We start from the raw sequence: 26,294 nt of genomic DNA, 5'->3' as shown, positions 1-26,294 counted from the left end.
GTTCGGAAAAGGGTGCCACAATAGTATCAAGCACGTGCCACGATACCCTTTTAACAAAGGGTCAGTCAATTGCTTGAGAGGTGATTATGTGTGGAAAGTAACAGTACGTGAGTGGTGCCTTTCGTTAAACTAGAAACCCAATATTGTAATGTGCCTTTAACTGCCTGTAGCCGATTTGAGGGAATCTCAAGCAAATTGGTTTTTTCCTGATTTAAAAGGCTGTAATACATTCAACCGGTCCGCCAGAAACAAGTGTAAAATTTGTGGTTAATATATCTGTGCTGTACGTGTTCATAATGCGACATATCTTCTACTTTATTGTCGTAACAAAAAATGTTTACTTAATACAGTAGCTAAATACTAGACGCATACTTTTTTACAGTATTAATTTTTTAAAGAATTTTCGAACTGATGTATTATATCGGGACATTCAGTGTATAGTTATAAATATGCAAGAATCGAATAACATGTTGGGAATTTGCTGTAAATTTCATCGTGGTTGTATCAGAACTCGGTATAATAGAAATCAAAGTTAGTTTGACGCAATCTACTCGTCACCAAACACGCGTTTTGGTGGGTAATATCCACAAGAAAATAATAATTTTCTTTTAATCAATGTTTCAAATGATTTTTACTAATGACGGAAATGTGCAGAAAATATAGATCTCACATAAAAACATAATGTATATATATAGTCTGCACTGTTAACACTTGTGACAGTTTCTCTGTTGGTCCTACACTTTATATTTTAAGCTGTTAGATATTAGTTTATATTTTGCTTCTTCACTATAAAATGATGGTTATGGGTATATTGATCAGTAGTTAACTTAGTTACCTATATTTTGTTATGTGTATCCCTAATGTGACGTATAGTTACGATCACGACCTCAATAGGCTGACAAATGATACTGAGAGCCTTTTTGACGATTTCGTCATTGTACTTGTACGGTATACGAGAAATATACATAGTTTACTCATATACAATCCACGCATACTCATCATAAAACAAACACCAACGACAACGAACCACAACGTATCACAATAGTACCACCATGCTATATCACAATAGCGGTGTGCTCGTGAATTGGCTTCGGCGAGGAGGTGAGAGCTCCTCTCTGGTCGAATCGCAGGCTTTTCCATCATCGCAGGTTGTGTGATGAGTCCGTGTATGTGTGTGTTTTAAATTCGAATTCGCTGTAGAACGTTGAACATCTTTCTCCTTTTCTACGGAGCTCCCCGAATCGCTCTACTAGCGGCGCGTGAGTGACCGGCCTGGTTTGTTCGCGATAGCCGATTGACCGTTAGAAAGTGCGTCTCTTGTATGGGAACTTTTGGTAAAGTTCTTAATTTAACCTGGTTCGCAGCGTTCTGTGCACGCGACGAAAAAGAGTAACAATAATGGAACAACAAATTGTATTTGTAACGCATGACGGAGAGTACCAAGTACAGGACATTCAGCCAGGCGAAGATGGAACAGAATTGGTACACGTCGAGGAGGCCGAACCCGGTGTCCATATTGGAACTGCTGACGGCGTTCAGGAAGAAGAAGCATGCCATCAGGAAACGTTGAAAGAGATTACCGCTGAGCCCATGGATGATCTAAATCTCGAGTGTGAAGGTAGGTGAAGCACTGTGAAATACTCTTTCGGCATCGTAGTCTATGCGGAGAATAACTTTTAAAAAGTGTACAATCGTAGTAACAAACTGTATAACTTATTAACTGTATGAAATACTTAAATATACGATGCTGAAGATGACCGCTGTACCCTTCATTATTTAGTTGTTCCTGTGAAAATGTCAAAATCTACGTAAGACAACGCATAGTAGGGTAACAAGTGTTTAACCATTTTGTTTTCAAGGTCAATCCACACTGGTTTAGATTTTTTAATGCGGTTGATTTTAAGAGTACATGCATACGTACGGTTTCTAATTGCAATGATTATAAATTTTGAATTTTTTTTTTAAATGCCAAAGAATCATTGCCGAAATGTTATTTTTTTGTACCAGAACTCACCTTGGTAATGTTCATGTTACCACCTATTAGAAAATTTCGAGCTCGCTCAAAATGACCAATGGGGAATCGCTTATTTAGCTAAAAGATACAACTTAGTTGAACCAATCAGAACGCAGAGCCATTATGGCTCGCAATGTCTTAGTTTGTATTGCATGTTTATATAAGTCAAAACAAAGTGTGGATTTGTACGATAACTTGTACGATAATTTGTACGAAAGCGCCAAAAAAACTGCTGACGTCACAGTATTGGTTAATTACGGGTAAGTTCAGTCATGCAAAACCATATATTTCAAGGTTCTGAAATATTTCCCTTGGTAATAATATGTAAAAGTGTCTGAGCTATGTTGAGGAAATACGAGCGGTAAAAACATAGTAAACATGTGTAGTTGCCCATATTTAGTACAACTGTCAAAGGCTGGGGCAGAATGTCGTTTTACCATGGACTTAAGTTAGAGGATTGGGCTCATTGACCGTTTCTACGGAAACGGTTTAGTATGACAGTGTCGCTCACTGCACGGTAGAAAAGCTTGCCTAGAGTTTGCTGTAACTGAAACATATGAATGAATTTAATACATCGAAAGTAAAAAGGTACCTTGTTACAGCGGTCAAAGTTATATCAGTTTTATTGCTAATTAAATTGTAAATAAATTGTCATAAGTCATACTCGTCTAGAGTCTATTAGAATTAGGCGACAGAGAAAGCCGAGCGGGGATAGTAGTTTTTAGCAAAGAAACATTTTTTTAAGAAATGAACACGACTTCCTTTTCAGCTTGTACCTTTGCGTTTAATCGCGCATGAAGTTATATTTACAGCCTTTATTATTGTTGATTTGCACGAGTATACTTGGACTTATACTATCATTTTACACTTTGGTCACGCTCGTTCTTTCTTGATAAACGCGATACAGCCTGCATTGTATTTTGGTTAATCGTTGAATATATACAAAACTTGATTCACACGCTGTAAGGTATTAGACTACAAACATTAAAAATATGATACCTCTGTAGGCAACAACATAGACTGCATTTGACAGCTTTTTTACAATCTCCAACACGCGACACCTTATTTCGAAAACTGACGACGTAGATTTTTTGGTGGACATTTTCTGTGTATCATTCTCGCTTCATCATTTATTGCTTTAAGCTTTTAGAGCCGAATGCACTTTCCCGTCATCAGCTCATTACTTTTGTGGTTGCTATTAGCTGCGCGGAAAAAGGTGTTTGGAAAGGAGGGAAGAAGTGGCACAACGTAGTTGGAAGGAAACTATTAGGACGGCAAACGGTATTGTTTTTCGATATGGCACTGTTTTGGTATCGGTAAAATCGACTAGCAGTACAATAGAGAGGGAACAAACTCTTTTGATATGTTACCAAAGCGAAGAGGACGAATAGTTGTCGATGGAGTGTAGAAGTAGCTGAGCAGGTATTCCAAGTATCGCTGTTCGTGATAGGAACTCTAAGCGATTTTTTCTATACATAGTGCATAAAGAAATAATTGTCAAAGAAGTCGCTCTTACACCGTCGTTGTCACGATTACAGAGGAAGCATTGGAGGCGTCTCCTGCAAAGCTGATGGACCGGGCCCGCCTAGTCAATTACCCTATCCCTGATCCGCGCCAAAAGCGCCGCATGGATCGTGAGGGCAGTATGATGCTTGCAGAACTCGTCAACCTACCAACACCTGTCATTTTGGAAAAGTTACGACAACTAGAGAATCTCGCACACATTCTTGGACAGCAAGAGATGAACGAGCTTACTCGAGCCGAAGTCCTAAATATCCTCTGAGCAAAAATAGATACCCACATGAATGAGAGAATAAGCATACCAACAAATGTGGCTAACGCAAGGATGCTCTGCACAGCCACCATGGATGTTTGGTAATAGGCTAAATATGTCTTCGCTCAGTGACGAACAACAATCTCCGAGAAGTCGACATGTTAAGACTACAGTAGCCACTATTACTATTGTTTTTAGTAGTTTTTCAAACGATTTGTTTCAGCCAGCATTAGACAAACTCATCGCCTGTAAACGACTAGGTACACACTACGCGACTGAGTGTGACTTACCGTCGGGCCGAATGTGAACTATTCTATACAAACCACACATGCACACAGATAGCCACATAGTTCACGCGAAGCCCATACAACTACAAAACATACGTCTTCATACGCATTATTGTAAATCTTCTGTAAACTTCAAAGGGTTGGTCGTTGATAATCTGACCGGTTTGAGCAGGTCTAGTTAAATATGACACAACAACCAAAAAGGATCTGATTGGTGACGAATAGATTGTATACGTTTTGACAATGATAAATAGAATAGGAGAGCTGAGCAAGCTATGTTGCAAAAATGTTTTTTATAAGAACTATTACATGGGCGAAAGAAATAGACTCCTGGCATGCAAATCACAAAGAGGCCATTCCGATATACCCTATGCTTTAATGGAATAGTAGAAATATCTGAGCATAATTCGTTACTCAACAACGAATAATAACGTGTTTAAAGGAGATTGTGGTAAGGATACGGAGATAGGTGTATATGTTTATTAAGAGAGGCTAAAGAAGATGCAGCTACTGAGTCAACACTGGCAAACCTATTGCTAATAATAATAATGGTTATAATGAAGCATATATTTATGTTATCGTGGTTAACGGAAAATATAGAATTGTATTTGGTTAAAGTAAACTGTGATTGTACTATTTCAAACGAATCGATAGGTTCATTTTTGACTTCATTGCTGGTATAATTCTTGTTAATAGATATAAATTTGATAGATACTTGCGGTTCTCAAGAGCAACGAATAGGTGCAAGTTCAACTATAGCAAATAAGTTGAGCCCTTAGCTCTCTAAATTAGCGATAAGGTGTCTTTAAAGAATTTGGAATTGTTAGCGAATTCAGATCTTCTAGAGAATGCACTAGCAAGTATAATAAAAAATCGTTTCTAGCAAGGAGCCACATTTTGGGTCATCAAAAAGGCATTAATTTTTTTTTTACTTAAAATCAAAAGTTAGTAAAAGTTTTGATAACGTGTGGTATTTTGACTAGGATGCGCTCCGTGGAACATGTCTGGTAGCCTGTGGGCTAGAGAAACAAGGTGGAAAGAGATGGTTCGCAATATTTTCCTTATGCAGCCTAGACTATGGTATAAAATGTTGCTTGTTTTTTATTGCCATTAGGCACGTCAGTTAAAAGAACAGTAAAACTTACAATGTTAACAATGTTAAATAGTTACTAAGGGTCTGTTATCATATCTCTGGTAAAATAAGCACTCCAGCATAAAAAAAACTCAGAAAAATCGTTAATTTCAATTTAAAATGCCTAGAGGGCAAATTTAATCCGTATGGCTTGGCATGATAGAAATATTGACCTTGACTTGTCTCTGTTTGATACAAGTAGTCATATAATGAGCGTTGGTTGCTTTCGATTGCCACAGGCGTTTGTTACCTATTGAAGGACGTTTCGACGATGTTTAATTGAAGCTTACTAGCAGTATGATTACCGGCTTGTTGAGAGAAAAGCAGTCTGTGTGCTTGGTATAGAATATTGCATGTATATATATATATATACATGCAACATTCATTACGCTTGAATTCGCTATCTACTGGAGTGTTTGTTAGGCCATTGGACAGAATGCTCAATATCGTTAAAACTGTCTCCCTTGTTTCCAGAAAAACTTGTACCGCCTTTGCCCAAACAGATTGCCTATGCGCTAGTATAAAACCAATCGATTTTTGTAATGGTTCTTTATTGTTAATGTTTGTCTTAGGAGAGGTGGGAGCACTGACTTCCAGATTCTGGTTCACTTGGCGCGCTTTTTCAAGGCTAAAGTGACTAGTTATATAGGTGAAACCTGTTGTATAGTGACCAGACTAGCCGCTGCAATATCATTATTTCGCATTAAAGTAGTGAGCAAGAAATGCCGCAAGGTTTTTCTTCGCAAATGGAAAACAGTGATTCTATAATAAATTGTAGTTCTACTGTATTTTATAGACGCATATGCTCGTATCTAATAATATATGATACTTTGGACGGTTATGTAATGTCTCACGCGACATATACAATAATATAAACATTTTATTTAGATATCAATAGAGCAATGCTAGTCTATGTGAAGTATATGTAGAGACGAGCCTAACCTAAATACATATACAAAACAATTTTAAAGGTAAATATGCAGAAATATTCAGATGCACCCGAACCCGTTTTCAAACTAGACATTTTTATTGTCAAATGACCAACTATTTCTAAAAGAACCCAATTTCTAAAATTCTGAGGCGCCTGCAGCAGCTATAAGAACTTGTTTACGCGAATTCCATGCAGCACATGGTAATTAGTGATCGAAAGAAGATTCATGTTAGCAGAAAGTAATTGCTAATTTTTGTTCTATTTGAGACGAGATCTTAACACCTAGTTGCAGCTGTCCCTCTTTGCGCGTAGAGAAAGTATTATCTGACAACATTGATGTGATGAACATTTAACAACTGGAGTAGCATTTCGAAGCGTACGTATGCAATTTAACCGGTGAGCATGGGTAAAATATCTGGACAGCTTAACAGCAAACCTTTAACAATGAAAATGGCCGATTGTATTTCACAGTTTGTTACAACTGTGTTCATGCAGAAAATTTAATCCTGGTTAGCAGACAGGAAAGGCTTCCTGAAGTTAGACATTGCATACATAAACGGTCCAGTCACCTATGATGCAATTGCCATAGGAATTTTAAGTCAAAGAACTGCAACGGATAGGTTTAAAAAGGTGACGAACGATTTTATGCAGTTCTGAAATCTTTTGCCGCTAATCTTGAGAATGATTTAATTTCGTTAAATTGATTTCACATGTTTACATTTTGGGACTTTGACAAAGTTGTTTGGTGCGTCTGAAATTTTTCGTCACAAAGCTGTTCATATTTTTTTCATAGATTTTTGTATTTAGTATTGTGCTAACGTGACTACTATGTTATACTTTCAGTTGGAAGTCAAATAATTATTTGGAAAAAGAGATACACTTACGATCTTCAAAGACTACTACGTGACAGTGCTGACTACAAGTAAAAGAGACAGGAATGTCTCCAGACGACCTGGAATGTGTTGGTGCTCTTTTCACAGACCTCTGCGTTGATTCTGAAGTGGCTCGAATAAAAGGACTGCCCGACCCTTTACAGTTCTACAGAAGTTTTGTTAGTCCCAATCGGCCCGTCATAATAGAAGTACGAGTGGTTTAGTCTAATGCTAAAGAGAAATTGTTTTTTTCCTTTTTCATCCCATTGTCCACCTACCCCTTTAGCTGTTGGACACTAATTATTCTTATAAATCTGTTTATTTCAACTTTTATAGCACACTTTGAAAAGCAATGCATTTGTTTTGTTACCAGGGTGCTTGTGCCTCATGGCCAGCTCTTCGTCGATGGACCAATGAGTACCTAAAAACTCTAGATATGCTAATCACTGTTGCTATTACACCTGACGGCTGGACGGACGCTATCCGAGGCGGGAAGTTCTGTCTTCCATATGAGACCCAAATGTCTTTCGCAAACTTTATAGAAGCCATGGAAAAGGTGTGATTATAAGCGAGAAATGAGTGTTACGTTTAAACCTATCTGTATCCTTATCACTATCGTTTCCTATGTATTTCCTGTATCGTAAACCTATCGTTATCATTAACGTTTTGTATTGACAAATGGCGAGCTAAAGCATGATTCATTCGGACGAGTACTAATGTAACCACTGGGCATACAATTTCCGTGAACGTATTAGATTGAGTTTTAAAAACACAAACATGTGAGGAGTGCTTTAATGCTTTTGCCACGTATACCGCAACTACATCCCTAATAGGTTACATAAGGCTCATCATAGTTTGTTTTTCTTATGCACATGACAGCCTCGCTCGGATGAAGTTTTGTATATCCAAAAGCAGAATTCGAATCTAGAAGATGAATTCAGCTCTTTGTGGAATGACATCACGCCCGATTTGCGGGATTGGGGCTCACAAGTTTTCGGAGCAAATCCTGACGCCAGTAATTTCTGGATGGGCGACCATCGAGCCATTACCTCGATGCACAAGGACCATTATGAGAACCTTTATGCGGTTGTCAGGTAAGATGCAGACTACATTAGCTTTTTCTCTTTAAAGCCTATTTAGATATAATTTTCGTAACAGCGACTGGTAATTATACTAACAACTATATTTTATAGTACATATTAATTGATTTGATTATGTTTATGTATGTTGACCACGTAAACTACTATAGCCTTTTTATAGTTCACACACTGAATCACATTTCCTTTATTAACTTTCGCGCCATATTTAATATTCGATATATTTTAGAGGCTACAAGACGTTTACTCTATGTCCGCCTCACTCGATACTGCGAATACCGCATCGACTATGCAAAAACTTCATGCACCGACGTCACAATAACAATGATGGTATCCTTTCATCCGGGACCTCTTATAGCTGCTCCGGCAGCAATGAAACATCTCAAAAAAGCCAATGGACGTTAGAGGAAACACAAGGCGAAACCCTTTGGGTGGACGGCCGCCCTGGCGAATGGCCTGGTGTCCAATGCCTCAAAACAGTACTGAAGATGGGTGAGGTTATTTGCTTTGTAATTCAAACCAAATTGAACTGTTTGGCGAAGGCGACAATATGAATATTATAACAGGTTGTTTACAGCAGAGCTATATTATATAAAGTTAATGAAATGTAAAATTGAAGTAGAAGAAAAATGGCCTAAAAACTATAAGACAACGATAGAGTAATATAAAACAAAATATTCATATACCTGGCTCCCTAAGGATTATTAAAAATTACCTATTTTACGGTAGTTTAACAATACCCTGATCCTACAGTAAAAAGGGAATGACTCGTATGGCAATAATCACACAACAGTGCAACTTTTAGGCGTTGAAAACATTAAGTGCAAACGACTGAAACAATATTAAAGAAACCATTTTAAATATTTAAGTTATCCCATTATTTGTAAAAAAATGCGTGAAAAGTCCCTGGTTTTTCTTATCTGCCAGTTTGTCTTGAAAACCTGTCGTTAACCCTTATCGCTCCTTGGTGTGCAATATAAGCAGAAAAGCTAGAAAAGGACTAGAAGATTTTTCATCTATTACTGATGCTCTGCTTGAACCACATAGGTTAAGTAAATTTATCCAAGCTTTGCAAAGTTAATGCTTGCATTTCATTAGCCTCAAATATTTAGGAGTAGGCTTTCGTAGTGGTTCGTATATATTATACTACTATAGTTATATGGCAGTTATATAGTGCTATAGATATATGGTATTTTTATATTACCGAGCACTACTGACTTGACTAATTGAGTTTCTGAATTTTTATGTATTTCTAGGTGACGTTTTATACCTACCTTCGTTATGGTTTCACCAGGTTCAACAGTCACATCAAAGTATTGCTATTAATTTTTGGTTTGATATGAAATACGACCAGAGGTACTGCTATTTCAAGATGGGTGAACTACTGAATACAACAACTGCTCCATATACGCGGCAACACCTCTCTAAAGCAGGCCTGCATTAATAAATTAGCGATTAATCGGCCAGCTTTTACCAACGTTTATTGATGTTGCTTATCTATTTTCGACACGCTGTGATTCATCGGGTGTGCTGTACAATTAGGTCTTGGGGTAAATGGAAACACTCTTTGAATCGATGAGGTTCAAATACGATCACGCATTATTTAAAATAATTTCGGTTTGGGAAAGATTCAAATACATTTATAATAAAAGTAAATAGCATTTATGTGAGTTGCTCAACTAAGCAAGGATAATTAATACTGCAATATTTTAGGAGAATCCTATGATGATTGGCCTGTGTTTGTAGGTGAATAGGTTTGTAGGTTTATACTCTTAGTTTTGAATCGGGAAGGTGGCGTTAAAGGTATACGACAGGTTTCTTTAGTAAAAAGAAATTTCCAAGGTGACGAATTTTTTGTCACACTACTACAACGGAACAGCGAACCTGAATTTATATAGCAAAGTATATTTTCATAATTATCGACAAAAAAACATGATCTCGAATTTAACAAATAAGTCGAATTCTAGTGTATTAGTGGAACAGCTTTGGCAGAAATAAAAAGCCTGGGCTTGTCCTAGCAACTGAAGAGCTAATAACCGGATTCTTGGAAATAACGAAGTCCGCGAGTCCAACGTGGGTAGGTAAGTAACGACTCGTTCCGTGTATGGGGAGTCCATAACACATGGCAATGTGTTATGGCACCCCCATATGGCAAGCTCGATACATTCGACGCTAATTGAGCTTAATTGATATTGACACCGAGTCAAAGAGAAAACCCAGAGCTGTAAAGTACTTAAGCCGAACCCTTGATAGTGTAGACTAAACAAGTTTAAGCTTCGGATGCTTGAAGTATCTGTTTTCAAATGCATTCTTAAGCATTTACTGATATTTTAAATAAGCGTACGTATATTCATAAATGAGTGAGCTCTTGTTAATGTAACGATGAGCACAATTTTATGGAACGCCCTGCTTTAGTAGTTTTGTAGTACTGAGGAAATATGAAACATATGGGAACATGTTCGATAAGCAATTTTATTAATGTGCTGAAAGGCAAAAAGGATAACTCTATATTTAGACGAAAACAACAAATTTTATAGATTTTTATTGCAATTTTTTTTATTACACATGCAGCGAGAAGTCATTTCCATATTGGCACTGGCTGTTATACTCTAATAAATAAAATAAAAATTTAAACAGAAGAAGCAGTGGTAGTAGCACAGAACCGTAGAGATGAACTGTCATGCGAAAAATGAGTTTTACAACCATATACATCGAGGTGTATAATGCTGTGCTAGGTATATAAAAATGCTTAATCTTCTTTATTCGGCTTTTGGATATCAGTTGTTACACCAGAAACAATGTAGGCGGACCCTCTAATTCCGGAATCTCAGAAATAAGAGAATATCGATTTTCTATCATAGGACAAGCTTATGTTACTACAATTAAGGCCCCAATTGGTCTATAGGGAGGGTTATTTAATCTATATTTTGTATAGATTAGGATAGGTCTAATTGTTGTCGTAAAACTTGCTGTATAATATATACTACTAAAATATATACTAACGTATAACGCAGGAAGCCAAGCGTACGATGCAACCTTTAATGGCAGTACTGTAATTCCGGAATCATTTACATGATGGCGCGCCTGAGTTGAGACTTTGATCCTTAAGACTATTAAGTCAAACAAATATGTCATCCTTGACGGTCATGTTTATTTATTATAACCACCATTTACTGAGATTGCAGTTTCGATTTGGGCCCTAAGTTGCTTAAAGGGTCATTTCGAATGTTTTCTTGGCGATTCTGCGAACGCTTCTTTGACAAAGGCGGTAGTAAGCCAGTCGACGTTGTCATGTAAAGTCTTGTCAAACGTTTCAATAATGCCACTACACCTTCAATTGGGGTCTTAAAACTTTATCATTTTCAATATATATTTTTTTTTTATAACTTTTTAATTGTAACCACGCGTCGCTCGATATTGGTATATGTAAATTAATCAAATGTCACGAAACACGCCACATATAAAGAATATCAGAAGGATATAATTTCGGGCTGGTCTTTCCAAAATGCATAAGCCCAGAACAGCCCAAAAACTTGAAGGGGCGAATTGTTAAAGCTTAATTGGATTTAATTGGCGACTGTCATTCTCCCGTCTAAAGCGGCAGTCGATTTTCTTTTTCGAAACCCTAAATCTATTAGTAATAACGCTTTGGGCCATGTTGGTTAATTTGTGAGCTCCTTAGATCTAAATTCTATTGAGAATCTTCCAGTTTGCTTTCTGCAAATCTTCGGCAGATTTTCCGCATGAAAGCTAGAAATAACTTAAACTGTCGATTTCGGTAATAAGAGAAAATTATTAATCTCGGTGGGAGTTCGTTTAGCAAAGAATGATTGGATAATTGATTTCTCTCAAATTGCGAAAACAGCACACTGTGGTCGTTGTTGCTTTATTTTAGTAAAAATTAGTTTCATTCTGGTGCCAGGAATAGAGACGAGGGTATGCTCGTTAGGATAAAAAGCCTATCAAAGCATTTCTCAGTTTGAACGCATTACCTAGTATTACATGCGGTCCATGCAGATTTTCATACGCAAGGCATTGAACGACACCAACAAACCAAGCTAAAGCATTCAGGCTGGTGAACCCTTTACAGCGCATGTGGGAAAACTACAACTAGCTTAGTCTTTTTCCTCCGTCAGCCTGACGTTATTTCAGGCACTGCAACAAATGCATTTCCGTGTTGTCACCTACATTTATGTTTTGCTTATGCTATTTAATAGAGCAGCACCGGAAAGGTGTCATCTATTTTTGTACGCACGTTAATATGATGAAAGGCCATATTTGCTTTGTATCACTCTTTACTAGATTAAGTTATGCTTAAAGCAACTCGGCTGACTTGCCAGTTTCTGCCTAAGGCAATCCAAAAAAGATTAAGTTTCGTTCCTAAACAAAATCTTCGTCAAATAAGCAATATCACAAAGCATTATCAAAGTACTACTCTGCGGTTACGTACAATCTACGCACAGAGGTATCACATTATTCAATTTGGTGCTTCATTATATACAATAATAATATACAGACAAAATATAACCTCCGCTTTTAATGAAGACATTTAGCTGTGGCTATCGGGGTCAATCGACACTGCAGAATAATATGCTGTGTGAAAATGTGATCTGTTAAGCAATCGGCGGTTAAGCTGTAGTTCATTATTGAGAGGAATTACTAAATGGTACGAATCCAGTGTTCACTTTTCACACTTCATACAAGACCCAAGTCGTCTTAAGACCGTGTATCTTGATGATAGTCCGAGATACTATGATAGTAGGTCACAGGTTGCTTCGGCGCCTTAGCTTGCAAAAGTAAGGCGCGGGCATGGTAAGGAGCAGAACTGAATTTTTTTGCACCTTCCATCGTTTTTTTGTCAGAAAGGTTCATTTTTATGTAGTAATATAGCTAGTTCTGCTGTTTGTGCATGCGATTCGTTCAAGTAATGATATATATATCATGTATATGCTTAACAAAAAAATAAACGAAGGCCATACAATCTGGTTAGTAACTCGAGCAATATAGCTTGTTTGTAGTGCCACGTAATGTTGCTTTAAATGGGACTATTTTCGTTTCGTAAACCATGTTTTCGTTATGCCTTCATCTTTATCATGCATAGCTACAGTCGCAAACATGCAATGTATAGCTAGCTGGGAAATTTGCAAAGGTAGTATGATATCGAAGGCTGTGTTGTATGCACGTTGAAAAAGAATGGTCGATTCATAGTAGAAATAAACACCGATGAACAAAACGGACTTCAGCGATGATGTTTTTGAGTTGCCCAAAAAATACGATTGATTAATCAATCATTGCAAGACTTTGTACGCAAAGGTGATTCGGACGTCTAAACTAATAAAGAATGAATAACAATTGTATCAAATATGTCACGCGCTGTCATATCATAACGCGGATCGATGAAATGTAGCTGGCACGTACAGCAGACTTCCACGCCATATTTTGGTTTACAATGGTTTTCGGTTCGATTAATTGCGGCGGTCTCCGTCCTATTTGTCCCGTTTTATTTCTTCGATCGTTGCCCATAGATATAATAAAAAATTCGATCGCTTCTAATACATGCTAGTTTTTACAAAATCTAATGGAATGTTCTACATGACGCGTACGCACGACCCACCGATTGGTAATGTAATGATTAATACAAATAGGATCCCCAGTCCCAAAAGTGCGTTGGTATAAACGTCCTTTTTCTGCCATAATTCTACTTTAGAGTATCTCAATACTTACTGGCTGTATACAATCACCTATAACACTTCATACTTGTCGAATCTTCTTTCGAAGAAACGCTTCTCTCTTCAAACACTCCGCTGAATAATATTTAAGCTTATGCTATATGCTTTTAAAACTAAGGTTTGTAAAATGACAGTAGTAGTACTTTAGCACTTAACAGTGGAACGTGTTTGATAATCACTCTAGGGTAGCTATCCACCATATGAATTGGTTGCTTCGAAGGGTAGATAATTTTTCTGCATAATTTCCTTACAGAACATAATTGCATTAATATAAGGTACAATGACCATGTCGCAGCATATATTTTCCCGCGCACAGGAGCTTTAGCTTTTTAAGCTAGCATCTCTAGTACGGGCACTATACTTCACGGTTTGAAAAAGCGCTCTTCAATCTCACTTTTGTATGCAAAAATATACAACGTTTCCCGGTATGAGTTTTATAAGGATTATAAACGTTACTGTTCGTCTATGCCAGCATTAAGCGCCTCATATGTTCCGTACGTTTGGACTAGTTGCCTAGTGTTCGAATCCGGCCTAATTGTTTGAAAATTGTGCTATCTTGCCGTCATTTGACATTGCCACAACTCTGATCGACACACTCGAGCCTGACATATCACAGTCGATATTTTCCAAAGGAGCATCTAACTAAGAAATCCAAACGCGCTATGGTGAAGGTGCGCTGAATTATTTCTGCGCCTGATATAAAAGTACTAAACGTTAGCAGACGATGGATTGCTTTCGATGTGCTTCCAGATAAGTAAAATTGATCGCACAATGCGTTCATTAAGTCTGTTCATAGAGAATACGACGACGATGTGACAGTCACTGTAATGAAACTTGAATGCCAATGTTCGTTACTGTCACATTGTCGTCGTTTCACCCTGTGTTAGATGCTAAGTTACTAGAGTGCACCTTCATCACGGTGAGGTTTGCTTTTTCAGTTAGATGCTCACATGTCTTACCCCTCGGAAAACATTGACTGTGATATGTCAGGTTCGAATGTGTCGGTTAGGGTTGTGGCTATGTCAAATGACTGCAAAATAGCACAGTTTTCAAAAAATCAATCCCCCTCTACGTTTACTTTAAATAACCCAGCTTGCGATTCAGCGGCGGACTTGAGTAAGAGCAAATCTCTAGATTCCTATTCGTCGAGTTTGAGAACGCAACCTCCAGGTGATGAAGAGTGCAGTCTATCCATCATATACGGAAACGAAGCTCAGTACGTGGCAGAGGCAAGTCATCTTCCCCAGTTGCCCGAGGGACACACACATCGCTGGACAGTTTACGTCCGAGCGTACAAAGAGTATGAGACAGCTGCGCTGGCGAAGATCATCCGGAAGGTAATGCACAACATTTAATTTTGCATATTGCTCGTCAGAGATGTGGTTCGAAGAAGCATCACAGCGGCCGCGAAGTTCGATACAACCAATTTAATTTATCACATTTTACTAGTATAACTGAGAAACGGTGCATAGATGACCAGGTCGGTCGTTGGTCCATAAACGCTTTTATATACGTGCTCACCTAAAAGAGTGCAAATATTGACATCGGCAAAATTAATACTATTCTTATGGTGACAATAGTTTTTGAATATATTTATATATCAAAATGGCAGGTTTATGTCTAATATTTTTTCATACATCACCTCGTTAGCTTGCGCTTTCAGATTGTGTTCGTGTTGGAGCCACACTATAGGAACGAGTCAGTAAGTAATCCGCCCTTCATGGTGAGCCGTACCGGTTGGGGCGAATTCGCTGTCAAAATTCGAATATACTTCCATGATTCGCTCGCCACGAAGCCTCTGGTCCTGTCGCACGACCTACGACTAGTGGCCTACCACACTCCGGAACAAAGTGGGCACCACAGCGCGGATGACTGGTCGTACGTGCCTTTTGTCCGCGAAGAAAAATACGATGAGATCGTCGTCTTCAGACCGCTACCTCAGCAGAAAGCTCTGTTTGACGGCACCGATGGCCAGGTTTCGAAGGCAAGCGCAAGCGCAAGCGCATTGCAGGAAGGCCCCAGAGGCGACTGTAAATCGAATCACCACGAAGTATCCAGAACGAAAGCGCTAAAAACGATACTTCATGCAAAAAAGGTTAGTCGGGTAGCTATGCATATTGTTATAACGTAAAGAGATAAAGAGTCCAATGATGGAGGCAACTGAGCCTTATCTCTACGCCTAATGCAATGATGTCACTTATTTTTTTTTAAGGTAATTAATGCACGTTTGGGTGATGTGAGAGCGCGGCTAATTGCCAATCGGGGATGTACCACCTACCGCCCACTGCTGCAGCCTATAGGTTTCGCACCTCTCAAGGGCGGTGATACTCCTAAAAAACGAGCTGGCAGACCGAAGAAAGGAATCGAGCGAATATACGAATTTGTCGAAAATAAATCTGACAGGGATCATTCCAGTGACGGTTTTATAAGTGAACACAAGTTCGCCAGCGAAAGCAAGGAACAAACGCAACCATTGAACGACAGAAATTTACTGAACGGAGCCGTATAAGAGAAACGGAGCCGGTGAAGGACTATGTCTATCAGTGATGACTCCTTGCGCGTGATCGCGGGCTGTGTGAAACGAAAATCCGTAGCAACGAATAGGAATAAATTATTGCCAGCCCTAGAGAAGCGAATACAACAACCTGGTACAATCTGAAGTATCTATTTAAATTAATGTACGTTCCTTATTTTAACAAAGTTGCCATAATATTGTCAGTATTCGATGTCGTATCGGAAGCTTCTCAGGAAGTGTTCGTTATTTAATGCAATTCTGCGACTTCCGTTCTTGTTACTGTAGGCGTGCACTAACCGTTAAATATAATTGAGATCTCATTTTCTAGTATGCATGGCACCGAAGGTGAACTTGTATTTCAGCCAAATATCGTTCAATAAAGAAGCAACGATGAAGTCAGCAATTGCGTCGTGCTCTTTTTTTAAAAAGAGTCCGCTTGAATGAAAAGCTTCTTCGCTGACGTTTCCCTTGTTTCAAGGTGGCCATCTGTATTCGTTGTGCAGACAGGACATGGTATCGCAATCTATCTGGCTACCTCAATATTTTAAAGTACGTAGCTGTACGCTAGGCTATGACACGCAAAGGTTTAATATCGAACTCCGTACGTGAGGTATTTCGGAATGCGACTGGCCCATTATTTATGAAAATGAACGCGGTTTTCCATCTCATACAAAACCTTAAACTTTTTTGCTTCCTCTTATTTCACTTGGTCGTGGGGTTTTCACCCGTTCAACGATCTGCCGTATCCCACGCCTCTTCCGCCCGTCCGCAAGAACTTTTTTTCGTGTAGCAACTTCGCGAACTTTTGCGACGAAACAAAAAGCTCCGACGCCTTCATTCTTATAATGGCTCTTGAGAATCTCATGTGTTTTCTGCTTGTCATGGAATTTAATCTTCGTTTCGGTCATTCTTGACCTTCTTTGAACGGTAACAACAACGTGATTGTATGCAGAGTCCAGATAAGTGGGTCGCTTACGCGAAACGAATGTCCCTGTCTGTTCGGTAAGGCATCGTATTTTATATGTATACGAAATATAGCAATTTTAGTCAAAGCGGCTATAGATAATACGCTGACGTAAGGAATGCCAATCGCATTAGGGCTACCGGCTGGTGTTAGTAAACGAATGAACCCTTCGGTCAAGATACCGCAAAGTACATTAGCACTACCAGGTATAGCCAATGAAATTGAAAGTGAAGTAAGTCGTCAGAGTCTCGACGCACATGTCTAAATCGTGGAGAGGTACTTTTTTTTTCACCACTATTAAAGTTAACTGCGTAAGCTTCATAATACTGCTACAATTTTCCTAGGTGACCGCCTTTTTTAATTTACCCGAAGACTCGAAAGGCATTTGCCGGAATTTAAATTTAATAAAGAAAACAGAAATTGTCACAAAACCATAATAAAATATTGCAAAGGTTTTTTAGAAAGCTGGAATTCGAAAACAAATAGTATTTACTCAAGAATGCTGCCAAACTCGTACAACAGACGCGAAAAAAACTGCAATTTGAGTAGCGGTTCCCGTAAAGTTCCTTAACTGATATCTGGGCATTTAAATATCGTTTACGTTCGTAAGTGAAAACAAGTTATTGACACGTGTTTACTAGAATGTATCACATTTTAGATTAGGTACTTCGGCATCGTTGTAAATAGTTTTGGATATTGGCGCAGGCCCTTTGTTTTTATTTATTACTTGTTTTGTGCCACTGTAGCAATGTGTTTTATTTAGATTCGAGCTGAATTAAACCAGTTGTAGACCGGCTATTCCTATAATGCTTAGGTGTACCTTTGCACAAGGCTAATCTATTAAAAAGCTAAAATAATAGCGCCTGACCAAAATTATTACATATAATCTATATGTGAGAGGTCGATAGATCAATTGGCTGCAGCGTAATACGGCCCGTTCACCAGCCCTGGTTCTATTCGATATTAAACGACAGTAAATTAAAACGTTCGTTTTCTTCTTCATCGCGGATATTTAAAAAAAAATAACTTCTTTTGGGCCCCATTTGGGTGAGCCTTCGATGATAGGCACCGGAGAGCTTCTTGGAAACTGGGCTCTTTTTCGTTCACTAGCAGCAGCAGCAACACTAACTCACACGAGCCAAAGAGGGGCTACGAGCGTTCGAAAGACATTGTGTTTACTCGTTTCCCCATCGAACACAACGATCTCCCCCCGACGACCCGTTTCAAAGCCTATCTAAATATATTCGCTATCTAAATATATTTTCCACCTCCAAGCTCTTTCTTTTTTTATCTGGATATTCCATCAGAACCCAATCGGCAACGGCAGAACGTTGAAAGCAGTAACAGCGACAAGCAGCAGCGGCAGCTCTTTCTCTCGAGATCTTTCCTTACAAAAACGCAAACGAACCGCTCAGCCCGCGCGAGATGAGCAAACGGCCACCACACGACGATGGGAACGATTACTTGTGCTGCCCACGGCTACAAAATAGAACGCGCCCATCAGCCGCTATCCGATCGAGGAATAATCTCTTTCCGGCTGGAAGATCTTTAGAAGGTGCGACGACGAATACTTGCGAACGTTTCGATGACTTATACGTACCAAACGAATATAGTCGATAATTACTAGCCTAGGAAAGGCATGGCTCACCATGTAACTGACCTGCTATATTGACGAAACGTCAAAAACAATGGTTATAAATAGCTATTATTCTATTTAAATTAGCGGGACGACGTAAACTCCTGAGGCTCGGTTCATTTTTCAAGAGACATGTTGCATTGAAATCACATAAGGAGCGATACTTTTCCGCAACCGCCGTTCTGCCAGAAAATGAGCCCGCACTAAATTCATTAGATTTTTTGAAACTACTTTCAACAGGTATCCATACGTAGTCACGGCATATTCATATATCACTATGTGAGTTCAAGAAATCTGGTTGAAAAAGTACTGGCACATACTGTTGAAATCTCGTCACAGCGGTCCAAGCCCTATACTACTCGATATTGCCAAAAAAAGCTAAACAAATATGAAGAACATTTGCATATATCCTGGTAATTTTTTAGTGTTACACGTTCCTGCCAAACTCCAAGAAGCTCGGACGCTTGTCTAGCTTGAATAAATACATTATTATAAGAAAAAGCTCGAACAATTCACTCTACGGATATACACATGATAAACCGTATCATATTATAGCAAAACACAGAGGATGTACTCATCAGTGTTTATATTGTCTGCTCATATTGTATCCATGCAATTTAAGTAATGTGTTGCCTTTACGGACTTCGAATGGTACGCGTTTGCCTAATACAAGCGGGTGCCGTTTTATAGACCGAGTCCATATACGACCTTTGACTAAAAACAAAAAATGATTCTCGACAACCTTAAACGGCTATAACAAACAAGAATGATAACGGGCCTTCTATGTAAATTCGAAAAGTAAGTCCATTACACATTAAATTGTTGGATCGTCTCAAACGGGTGATGGCCCATATTACATATTCGAACAGTTTAAAAAGCTACGCTGTAGTGAAACAACGGAAAGCAGCTATTTCTGAGCGTTTCATCTTCTGATTTGCCTCGCGTTCAAAGGAAAATTAATATTTGAAATCATTCGGGCATGTAAACCCCGTGGGTCTTTATCTACCATTTCGCTATAATAAGCAAACACTAGCTTTCCTTTGCCATCACACTGTAGATGAAATGGAGCTTGCTTCAGAAGTTAAAGGAGCAAAATTTTAGGTTTTTGGATATACAGGTAAAAGCCGGTTGTTTCATAAAATGCTTTTGCAACTCATGGGGATATATAAGGCGGGTATTATTTGGTTCGATAATATTAATAATACTGTAGAACATGTCTTCTTTCAAGTGTATTGTTCCACCAGTGGGTCTATCACAGTCCGCAGGATCGTTTCGGTTACTATAAGCAAGTGCGGGCGTCGTGTTTCTGTTTTTTGTGTGGGTGTCCATTTTTTTCGGGTTATACAGTTTCAATAACTTACGGTTCTGTAGTTCGTCCCGTGTCTAAGCACAATATTGTCGGCAGCCTTAGGTTGCTTTGTCTAGAACAAAATTCAATATGATCCACGTAAGCCAAATTCTGAATAGTTGTAAACTAATATATATGGGTCTAGTTGGGTGAAATTAAGCATCTTACAGATTTCATCGAACCTTAATATATTCTTGTTGACGTTTTCACCGTTCATGAACATTAAATTTGTATTCTGCCGCCTGTTTTCCTCCATCGCATTGGTTTGACGTAAGCCATCGATGAGGAACTGTCGTTGGCGATTTTTGTGCATTGGCCGTTCTTGTTGGCTCGTATATTAGAACACTCCTCGGACACGCTGGATACGCAGTTTGATCCATTTGATTTTTTTTTTGCTGTATTTATATGTTGATTCGGTAACCTGAACGACAATATCTTGCCGGCTAATTCGTGTTCCAACTTAAATTAAAAAAACGATAGCAAGCAATATACAGAACATTGTGACCAAAACCCCAGCGACCAAATATCTATGAAGGACATTGGCATTCTGGAGGCGATATGAATGCTGCCAAAAACGACGCCTAGATGATAGCTCTATAGGGAATCAAACGGCTTACAAGTAACACACAATGGAACGCGATTTAATCAATCATTCTAGTAAAACAGCTTGATAAAAGGAAAAATATAATAAGCACTCGCGCGGATAGATTAGACGGCCCGTGACCGCTACCGTATTGTGAGCACTCTATTTATTTGCTAAAAAGTCGTCTTTCGAATAACTGGAACGTTTGTAATGTTTAAGCTGAACTGCAAAACAACTGTCGTAAGTTTAAATGTAAGCAAACTTAATTTCACATGCAATTTGTCCATAGTTTTATAAATATATGTAACTTAACTGTAGAACGCTTTAAATATTTATGTACTCGAATAGAACATATGCTGTAGGGAAGACCCAGGACACTGTTCATGGATACTTAAGTACACTACTACTAGAACTACTTACAGAGATTTACGGTAGAACTTGACAATTTTCTTTTCAGGGCGCCTGCACAATAGTCTTCACCGGTAAAGATACTACTAGTAACTGATCTCATTACGAATTAACAGACTGAGCTTATCGTTCAGCTTTGTATAATGTCATTTAGCCATATACCAACTGATTGATAGCCTGTTTCAGTTCAGATCAACTTTCCCTGTCATTGGCCGCTAAGCTTTCGCCTAAAGTTGTTAGTTCCTTCTCAAACGAATGATCGACGTTATTTGTCTTCTTCAAACCCTCGCTACCACTGTCACGGAGCAACTTGTCACCTACCGCAGGCAGCTGTCCTGTGAAAAACCATTTATACGGAATTAAGCTAAGGGCTAAAACAAGCAGACGTTTGCCCCTCCTCCTCCTCCCAAGAAAAACAATCTTATTTTATTTTCTAAATTAGAATCATTATAGGAAGAAGTCGAATTTCTATTTCTAAAATGTTCAGTTTCATAAGTAGACGTCACCTTACAGCTGAATAAGAAGGATACGTTGAAAACGAAAAATTGGTATCGTCCTACGGCGATTGATAATTACCGCCGCGTATGCTGATTTTAAACAGTCGATATCTTTAATTATTATAAAATTAATGTTTATTATTTTTATTAGACGAATATAATGTCATAAAGACATAATATGATTAATGGAGAATAAGATATTATACACGGTGAGCCATTTAAAAGTGGCAATCATGCGTATGCTGAGTCATTAGAAGAAACGACCGCATGATATTAGGAGCATGACTGTTTTCATCGATCTACTGTATCGTCATAACCAAGGGTCTAGCAGACGAGTTAATAAAACTCGTGGGCGGGGTACCGACTGGTAATATGTGGGTTCCCTTCCCTAACATTTTCACAAACAACATTTATATTGCTCCTATTTGCTAAAACGTGTACGTCTTTGAACTGACGATATAACGCTGTCCCATGGATCTTTGTTTCAATTTCTCGCATATTAGCCATGTAGCTAATGGGTAAGTTTATTTTTGGACGACGTACAGCATGCACGGATGCGTCCTAGACGGCCGGGCGTCATACGGTTAATATCACGAAGCTTCCTTAGCGTTAAATGCTCTCAGGTTGGTGGCATTTTGGAATCTGGAAAACGAAATAAGGAAGCGCTGTATAAGGAAAGCTTGATTGGCTCTGTGCATCCAGTGTTTATGTTGTTCGAAGTACTGACCGGTAGGAGTGCATGCCATTTTTTTAAATGGATGAGAGCTTTAACATTCTTATCTGCCTTATTCGTAATTATATTGACGCAAGAAATGATCCTGCGTTGCGGAACTTCATCGCATCAGTTTATTGCATACCCATTTCGACAGCCGATCTATTAACATAAGCCTGGAAGCCAATCAAAATCTGCCGAATATGGCAGTGACTGCTACTGGTTAGGGTGAAATTACCCGTGCGTGGGTAGACATTAACTTAAGTTATACGTTATTCAATTTTCTTTAGCAGATCAATAAAGGCTGCGGTGAAATGTATGTTCATTTGTCAAATATACATACAGACAGCTGTATAACAGAAAAAAAATACAATACAAACGGAAGTAGTTAACTTTTTTGTGAAAAAATGAACAACTTTAAATCTCAACAGTGATAAAGTTGGCATCTTATGCTTTACGTTAAGAAGATACTATTTCAAATACATTCAATCAAGACTCCGTGCTGAGCTCTTTAATATTTTCTACTCATATTTGCTTTACATATGTAAAAACGTCTTATGGGGCTGTTTCTTTATCATGAATAAAACCAAGCAATTTTACTCGGAATATACAAGTTGCATTTGGAAGCATTAGCAGGATGACTGAGGGCTTCAAGAATTTTGGCTTTGTAATTAAATTAGTTAAGAAAAGTCGCATCCGCCTAAGAGAACTCGAAAACCCGAAATTGAAGTTAATCCTCAGTTGCGTTTTCTAATTGATTCCTCAGCGACGTATCTTAGGGTAGTGGTTCATTGACAGACTGAATAGAATTTGCATATAGATGCGTTTGACTGAAAACGCCGCACACTTCAAGCCGCGTGCTCGAAGTCCGCAAGGCTATATTCGGACAGCTTTTAGGCTTCTGCAACCCAATCCGGGGGGAATTTACCCCAAAATTGCAAATCGTGGCATAATAATGCAAAACTTCCTTTCGGTTGATGATTCCACATCTAACCCTACAATTCAAAAGAAGGTTTGATAACCTTTGTCGTCATAAGGGACGAAAGCTAAGCAGGCTTTTCAAGGATAACTGCTGAAAACTGCATTCGGTGTAAAACGACCTTTCAAAAGGGATACGCTAACTAAATAATTATGTCCTCTAACCCTGATAAGACGGCAATTACACTTTATTTACAGAATATTCAATAAGATTTCTTAATGTCTGGATCTGTAAATATATTTTTGCGCCATTTATATAGAAGAGTGCTAAAAACCCCATTTGGGCACAATTGCTTTAGAAAACATTGTTTAACTTGACTTATGAATTAAACTAGCAAATCACCGGCGGACTTTGAAACTGAACAACTTTTTAATTAATTAAGCTAAAATGGTGGTCGTAATACCTATTCGAGGTACTCCTTTTTTGTTGTTCACGCGCATCTCCCAGAGTTTTGACAGCCTCTTCGCAGTCGTGTATTTTCCGTCCGCGTTTCCGTGGTGATTTCTTTATACACGATTTCTAGAAGTAAATCAGTAGTAAAATATGCTGACCCACCAGTTGCCTATTTCATGTCATGAAAAGTCCGGTAATCACACGGGCTTAGTTCGGTGGAATAGGCCCGTTGAAGGCAACGTCGGGTAATCCTTTGCTCAATTCGGAAGGTAATTGAGAAATGGCAATAGAGGCTGTCGATGCCAGCAGGTAACTAACTAACTGCGTGTTTTAGATTGCCTTGCTATAGGTCCATGAATCTTTTGAGGGACTCAAAATAGTGGGCTGCATTCATTGTTTTATTTTCGACGGGTCTTTTATAGTAACAGATGCCCCAGATGTCCCTTATAAAAATTACCATCACCTAACGTTTAAACTTACTGGACACTTCCGCTGAACTTAATTTTTCTTCAGGGCAACGCCATTCTGTCGCTGGATTCATCCTTGACTAGCGGTTGGGATTTAATCATGACTCGTCTATGGTTGCCGCATGCTCCAGGCAGGTTTTTGTTAACTAAAGTTTGGCAATTTGCGCGTGGAACACAAGACACGCAATCCCAATTGCCCTGGAGTCATTTCACGAGAGACATATTATTTACTTAGTTCCCAGATTTCTAGTACTTGGATCATAATTCTGTGAGACGCTGCATATGAAATGCCAGCTTTGATTGAAAGAGGTCTTTGGCTTCAAGCTCTGTTTCCGTGAACAGTCTCCTAAGTTTGCAGCAATGCGTTTTTGTCCTTCGGGTCCCGACATCTTATTACGTTCTCACTGATTGTTAACAACCCAATTTTCTTTCATGATATGTTTGCGCCATCCGCACACTCTCTTTTAAGGCCTTTTTATCTTACTGATCTTTGACGAAGTACCGTAGTGCTGTGACCTTCCAAGGTTAAAGACTTGACTATTCAGCTTAATTTCCGAGACTAGAAAATGTTTTTTCTTATCAGCCGGTTTTACTCACAGGTTTCAAGAAAACAGAAGCATTCACGAGCGAAATTTTGTTTGTTGCCGTGGTTCGGAAGACAATCCATTTCAGTATTCGCGGGGGATCCGTTTGTAACAGCCCAATATCATTGAGAATATTTCCTCCCAAAAAAAAATTACGTACACAAGCACAGCTGTTGCCTTTCAATAACTGGTTTCCCATTTAGACCCTTCTTTTGCGAAGGAGGGCGCTGCACGCGGCAGAACATTTTAGCACGGCCGTTCTCGAGTTTCGAATCTCAGAAGACAATTTACAAACTGAAAAATTATTTTAAAAAATGACGACTTACTTCAAGCGTTTACAAGGCTATAAATTCAATGTTCGTTCACGTACTACAGATTTTTGCTAAACGTTTCAGTATTGCAAATAAATGCAATTCAGTTAATTATGTTTAATTTGTCGCTCATCAAGATGCAGATCGCGTGCCTATTTATTACTCTATTAAAATGGGTGGTAATTTAGCGAGCGAAACATCATGGCTTTATGAGAATCATTCTAGACTAAGTGTGCCTCGTATCGAACGTGGGTGAAGCTTTCAGAAAGTATCTGACAGGGTAGTGCGGGTAATTAGTGAATTCTAGTGAGATACACTACCAGCGTATTCGCTAGCTACTTACGTATGTGACGCTGTATGGGTAAATGAAGACAAATAAAATATTGCCTAAGTAATCGATAATTCGCATTGACAATCTCCGGAGAGCGTAAACGAAGTTCGGGCGGTGCTTTTTGAATACTGCGTGGTGCATTGTTGAGCCCGCTGGTACCGCCTCAATCAGTCAACCAATTAAGCTTTAGGCGCGAGCGAAAGCTTTGTTAAAGGTCCAAATCAGCTATGTAGATTGAAGTGCTGATAGATTTAACTGAAAAGAAACTAGAGCAATTATTGCTAAACGCGCATAAAAAGCTTGAAGTGACCAACAAATAGTTAGGTCTCGATTTATTTTGGACGAACTATGTGCTTCGAATATTTAATCAGACACAATTAGTAATAACTGCGTGTCATCACCGTAGCGTATGTATCTATTATACATCAGTAGAGGCATACATTCCGTGACGGGACACACGCGCCGAGGATTTTCTTCAAAAAAATTATATTGCGCTTATATTGCAATAATCATTGTACCTTTATTTATACAACACTACTTTGTACTCTTCGTTTACGCAGACGATATTAATTACTTACGAAAATGCTAATACGAGGAAAAGTTACATCACTCGTTCCGCCTAATAACTATCGTTAAGCATTTTACTACAACTAGACTTCCTGACCGAGACTGACAAACTTTCAACTTCCAACTCCTACTACTTCGTTATTTTAAGCTCAAACGGGTGGAA

The 26,294-nt window shown here is 38.7% G+C and overlaps 2 protein-coding genes and 1 long non-coding RNA gene across 7 annotated transcripts; 2 read left to right on the top strand and 1 right to left on the bottom strand.

The window, feature by feature from the left end:
- Positions 1 to 16: 16 nt before the first annotated feature.
- Positions 17 to 9,790, top strand: JMJD7 (Jumonji domain containing 7). Of its 4 annotated transcripts, none has more exons than XM_022796383.2 (6): positions 17 to 283; positions 6,982 to 7,219; positions 7,384 to 7,566; positions 7,890 to 8,104; positions 8,337 to 8,599; positions 9,364 to 9,790. In XM_022796383.2, the coding sequence occupies exons 2-6, from the start codon at positions 7,076 to 7,078 to the stop codon at positions 9,549 to 9,551; spliced, it is 993 nt and encodes a 330-aa protein (XP_022652118.1). In that variant the 5' UTR covers positions 17 to 283; positions 6,982 to 7,075; the 3' UTR covers positions 9,552 to 9,790. The 4 variants fall into 4 exon arrangements, with proteins under 4 accessions (XP_022652118.1, XP_022652120.1, XP_086839098.1 ...); XM_086982972.1 differs by lacking the exon at positions 17 to 283 and adding an exon at positions 1,478 to 1,618; XM_022796384.2 differs by lacking the exon at positions 17 to 283 and adding an exon at positions 3,796 to 6,514.
- A 138-nt stretch (positions 9,791 to 9,928) lies between these two features.
- LOC147756537 (uncharacterized) lies at positions 9,929 to 16,480 on the top strand. Of its 2 annotated transcripts, none has more exons than XM_086982970.1 (3): positions 9,929 to 15,173; positions 15,500 to 15,931; positions 16,049 to 16,480. In XM_086982970.1, the coding sequence occupies exons 1-3, from the start codon at positions 14,787 to 14,789 to the stop codon at positions 16,343 to 16,345; spliced, it is 1,116 nt and encodes a 371-aa protein (XP_086839096.1). In that variant the 5' UTR covers positions 9,929 to 14,786; the 3' UTR covers positions 16,346 to 16,480. The 2 variants fall into 2 exon arrangements, with proteins under 2 accessions (XP_086839096.1, XP_086839097.1); XM_086982971.1 differs by having other exon boundaries at positions 15,042 to 15,173; positions 15,487 to 15,931.
- Positions 16,481 to 20,312: 3,832 nt separating this feature from the next.
- LOC147756536 (uncharacterized) lies at positions 20,313 to 24,373 on the bottom strand. The gene is made up of 4 exons (XR_015323303.1): positions 23,882 to 24,373; positions 22,331 to 22,429; positions 21,303 to 21,625; positions 20,313 to 20,372 (listed from the first exon to the last, which is right to left on the bottom strand). It is a non-coding gene; the product is annotated as an uncharacterized LOC147756536 (long non-coding RNA).
- Between the last annotated feature and the right edge of the window lie 1,921 nt (positions 24,374 to 26,294).

This window comes from Varroa destructor, unplaced genomic scaffold, assembly GCF_002443255.2.
Source record: "Varroa destructor unplaced genomic scaffold, Vdes_3.0 BEIS01000003.1, whole genome shotgun sequence".
In the NCBI taxonomy this organism is placed as follows: Eukaryota; Metazoa; Arthropoda; class Arachnida; order Mesostigmata; family Varroidae; genus Varroa; species Varroa destructor.
The sequence above is the reverse complement of the archived record's forward strand: the minus strand, read 5'-3'. Positions and strand labels throughout refer to the sequence as shown.

What these genes read in the sequence shown, in the direction of transcription:
- JMJD7 (XM_022796383.2), top strand. Translation starts at nt 7,076, where the DNA reads ATGTCTCCAGACGACCTGGAATGTGTTGGTGCTCTTTTCACAGACCTC. An exon ending in ATCGGCCCGTCATAATAGAA is followed by an intron (nt 7,220 to 7,383) that starts GTACGAGTGGTT and finishes TTTTGTTACCAG; the next exon opens with GGTGCTTGTGCCTCATGGCC. An exon ending in CAAAACAGTACTGAAGATGG is followed by an intron (nt 8,600 to 9,363) that starts GTGAGGTTATTT and finishes ATGTATTTCTAG; the next exon opens with GTGACGTTTTATACCTACCT.
- LOC147756537 (XM_086982970.1), top strand. Translation starts at nt 14,787, where the DNA reads ATGTCTTACCCCTCGGAAAACATTGACTGTGATATGTCAGGTTCGAAT. An exon ending in TGGCGAAGATCATCCGGAAG is followed by an intron (nt 15,174 to 15,499) that starts GTAATGCACAAC and finishes TTGCGCTTTCAG; the next exon opens with ATTGTGTTCGTGTTGGAGCC. An exon ending in CGATACTTCATGCAAAAAAG is followed by an intron (nt 15,932 to 16,048) that starts GTTAGTCGGGTA and finishes TTTTTTTTTAAG; the next exon opens with GTAATTAATGCACGTTTGGG.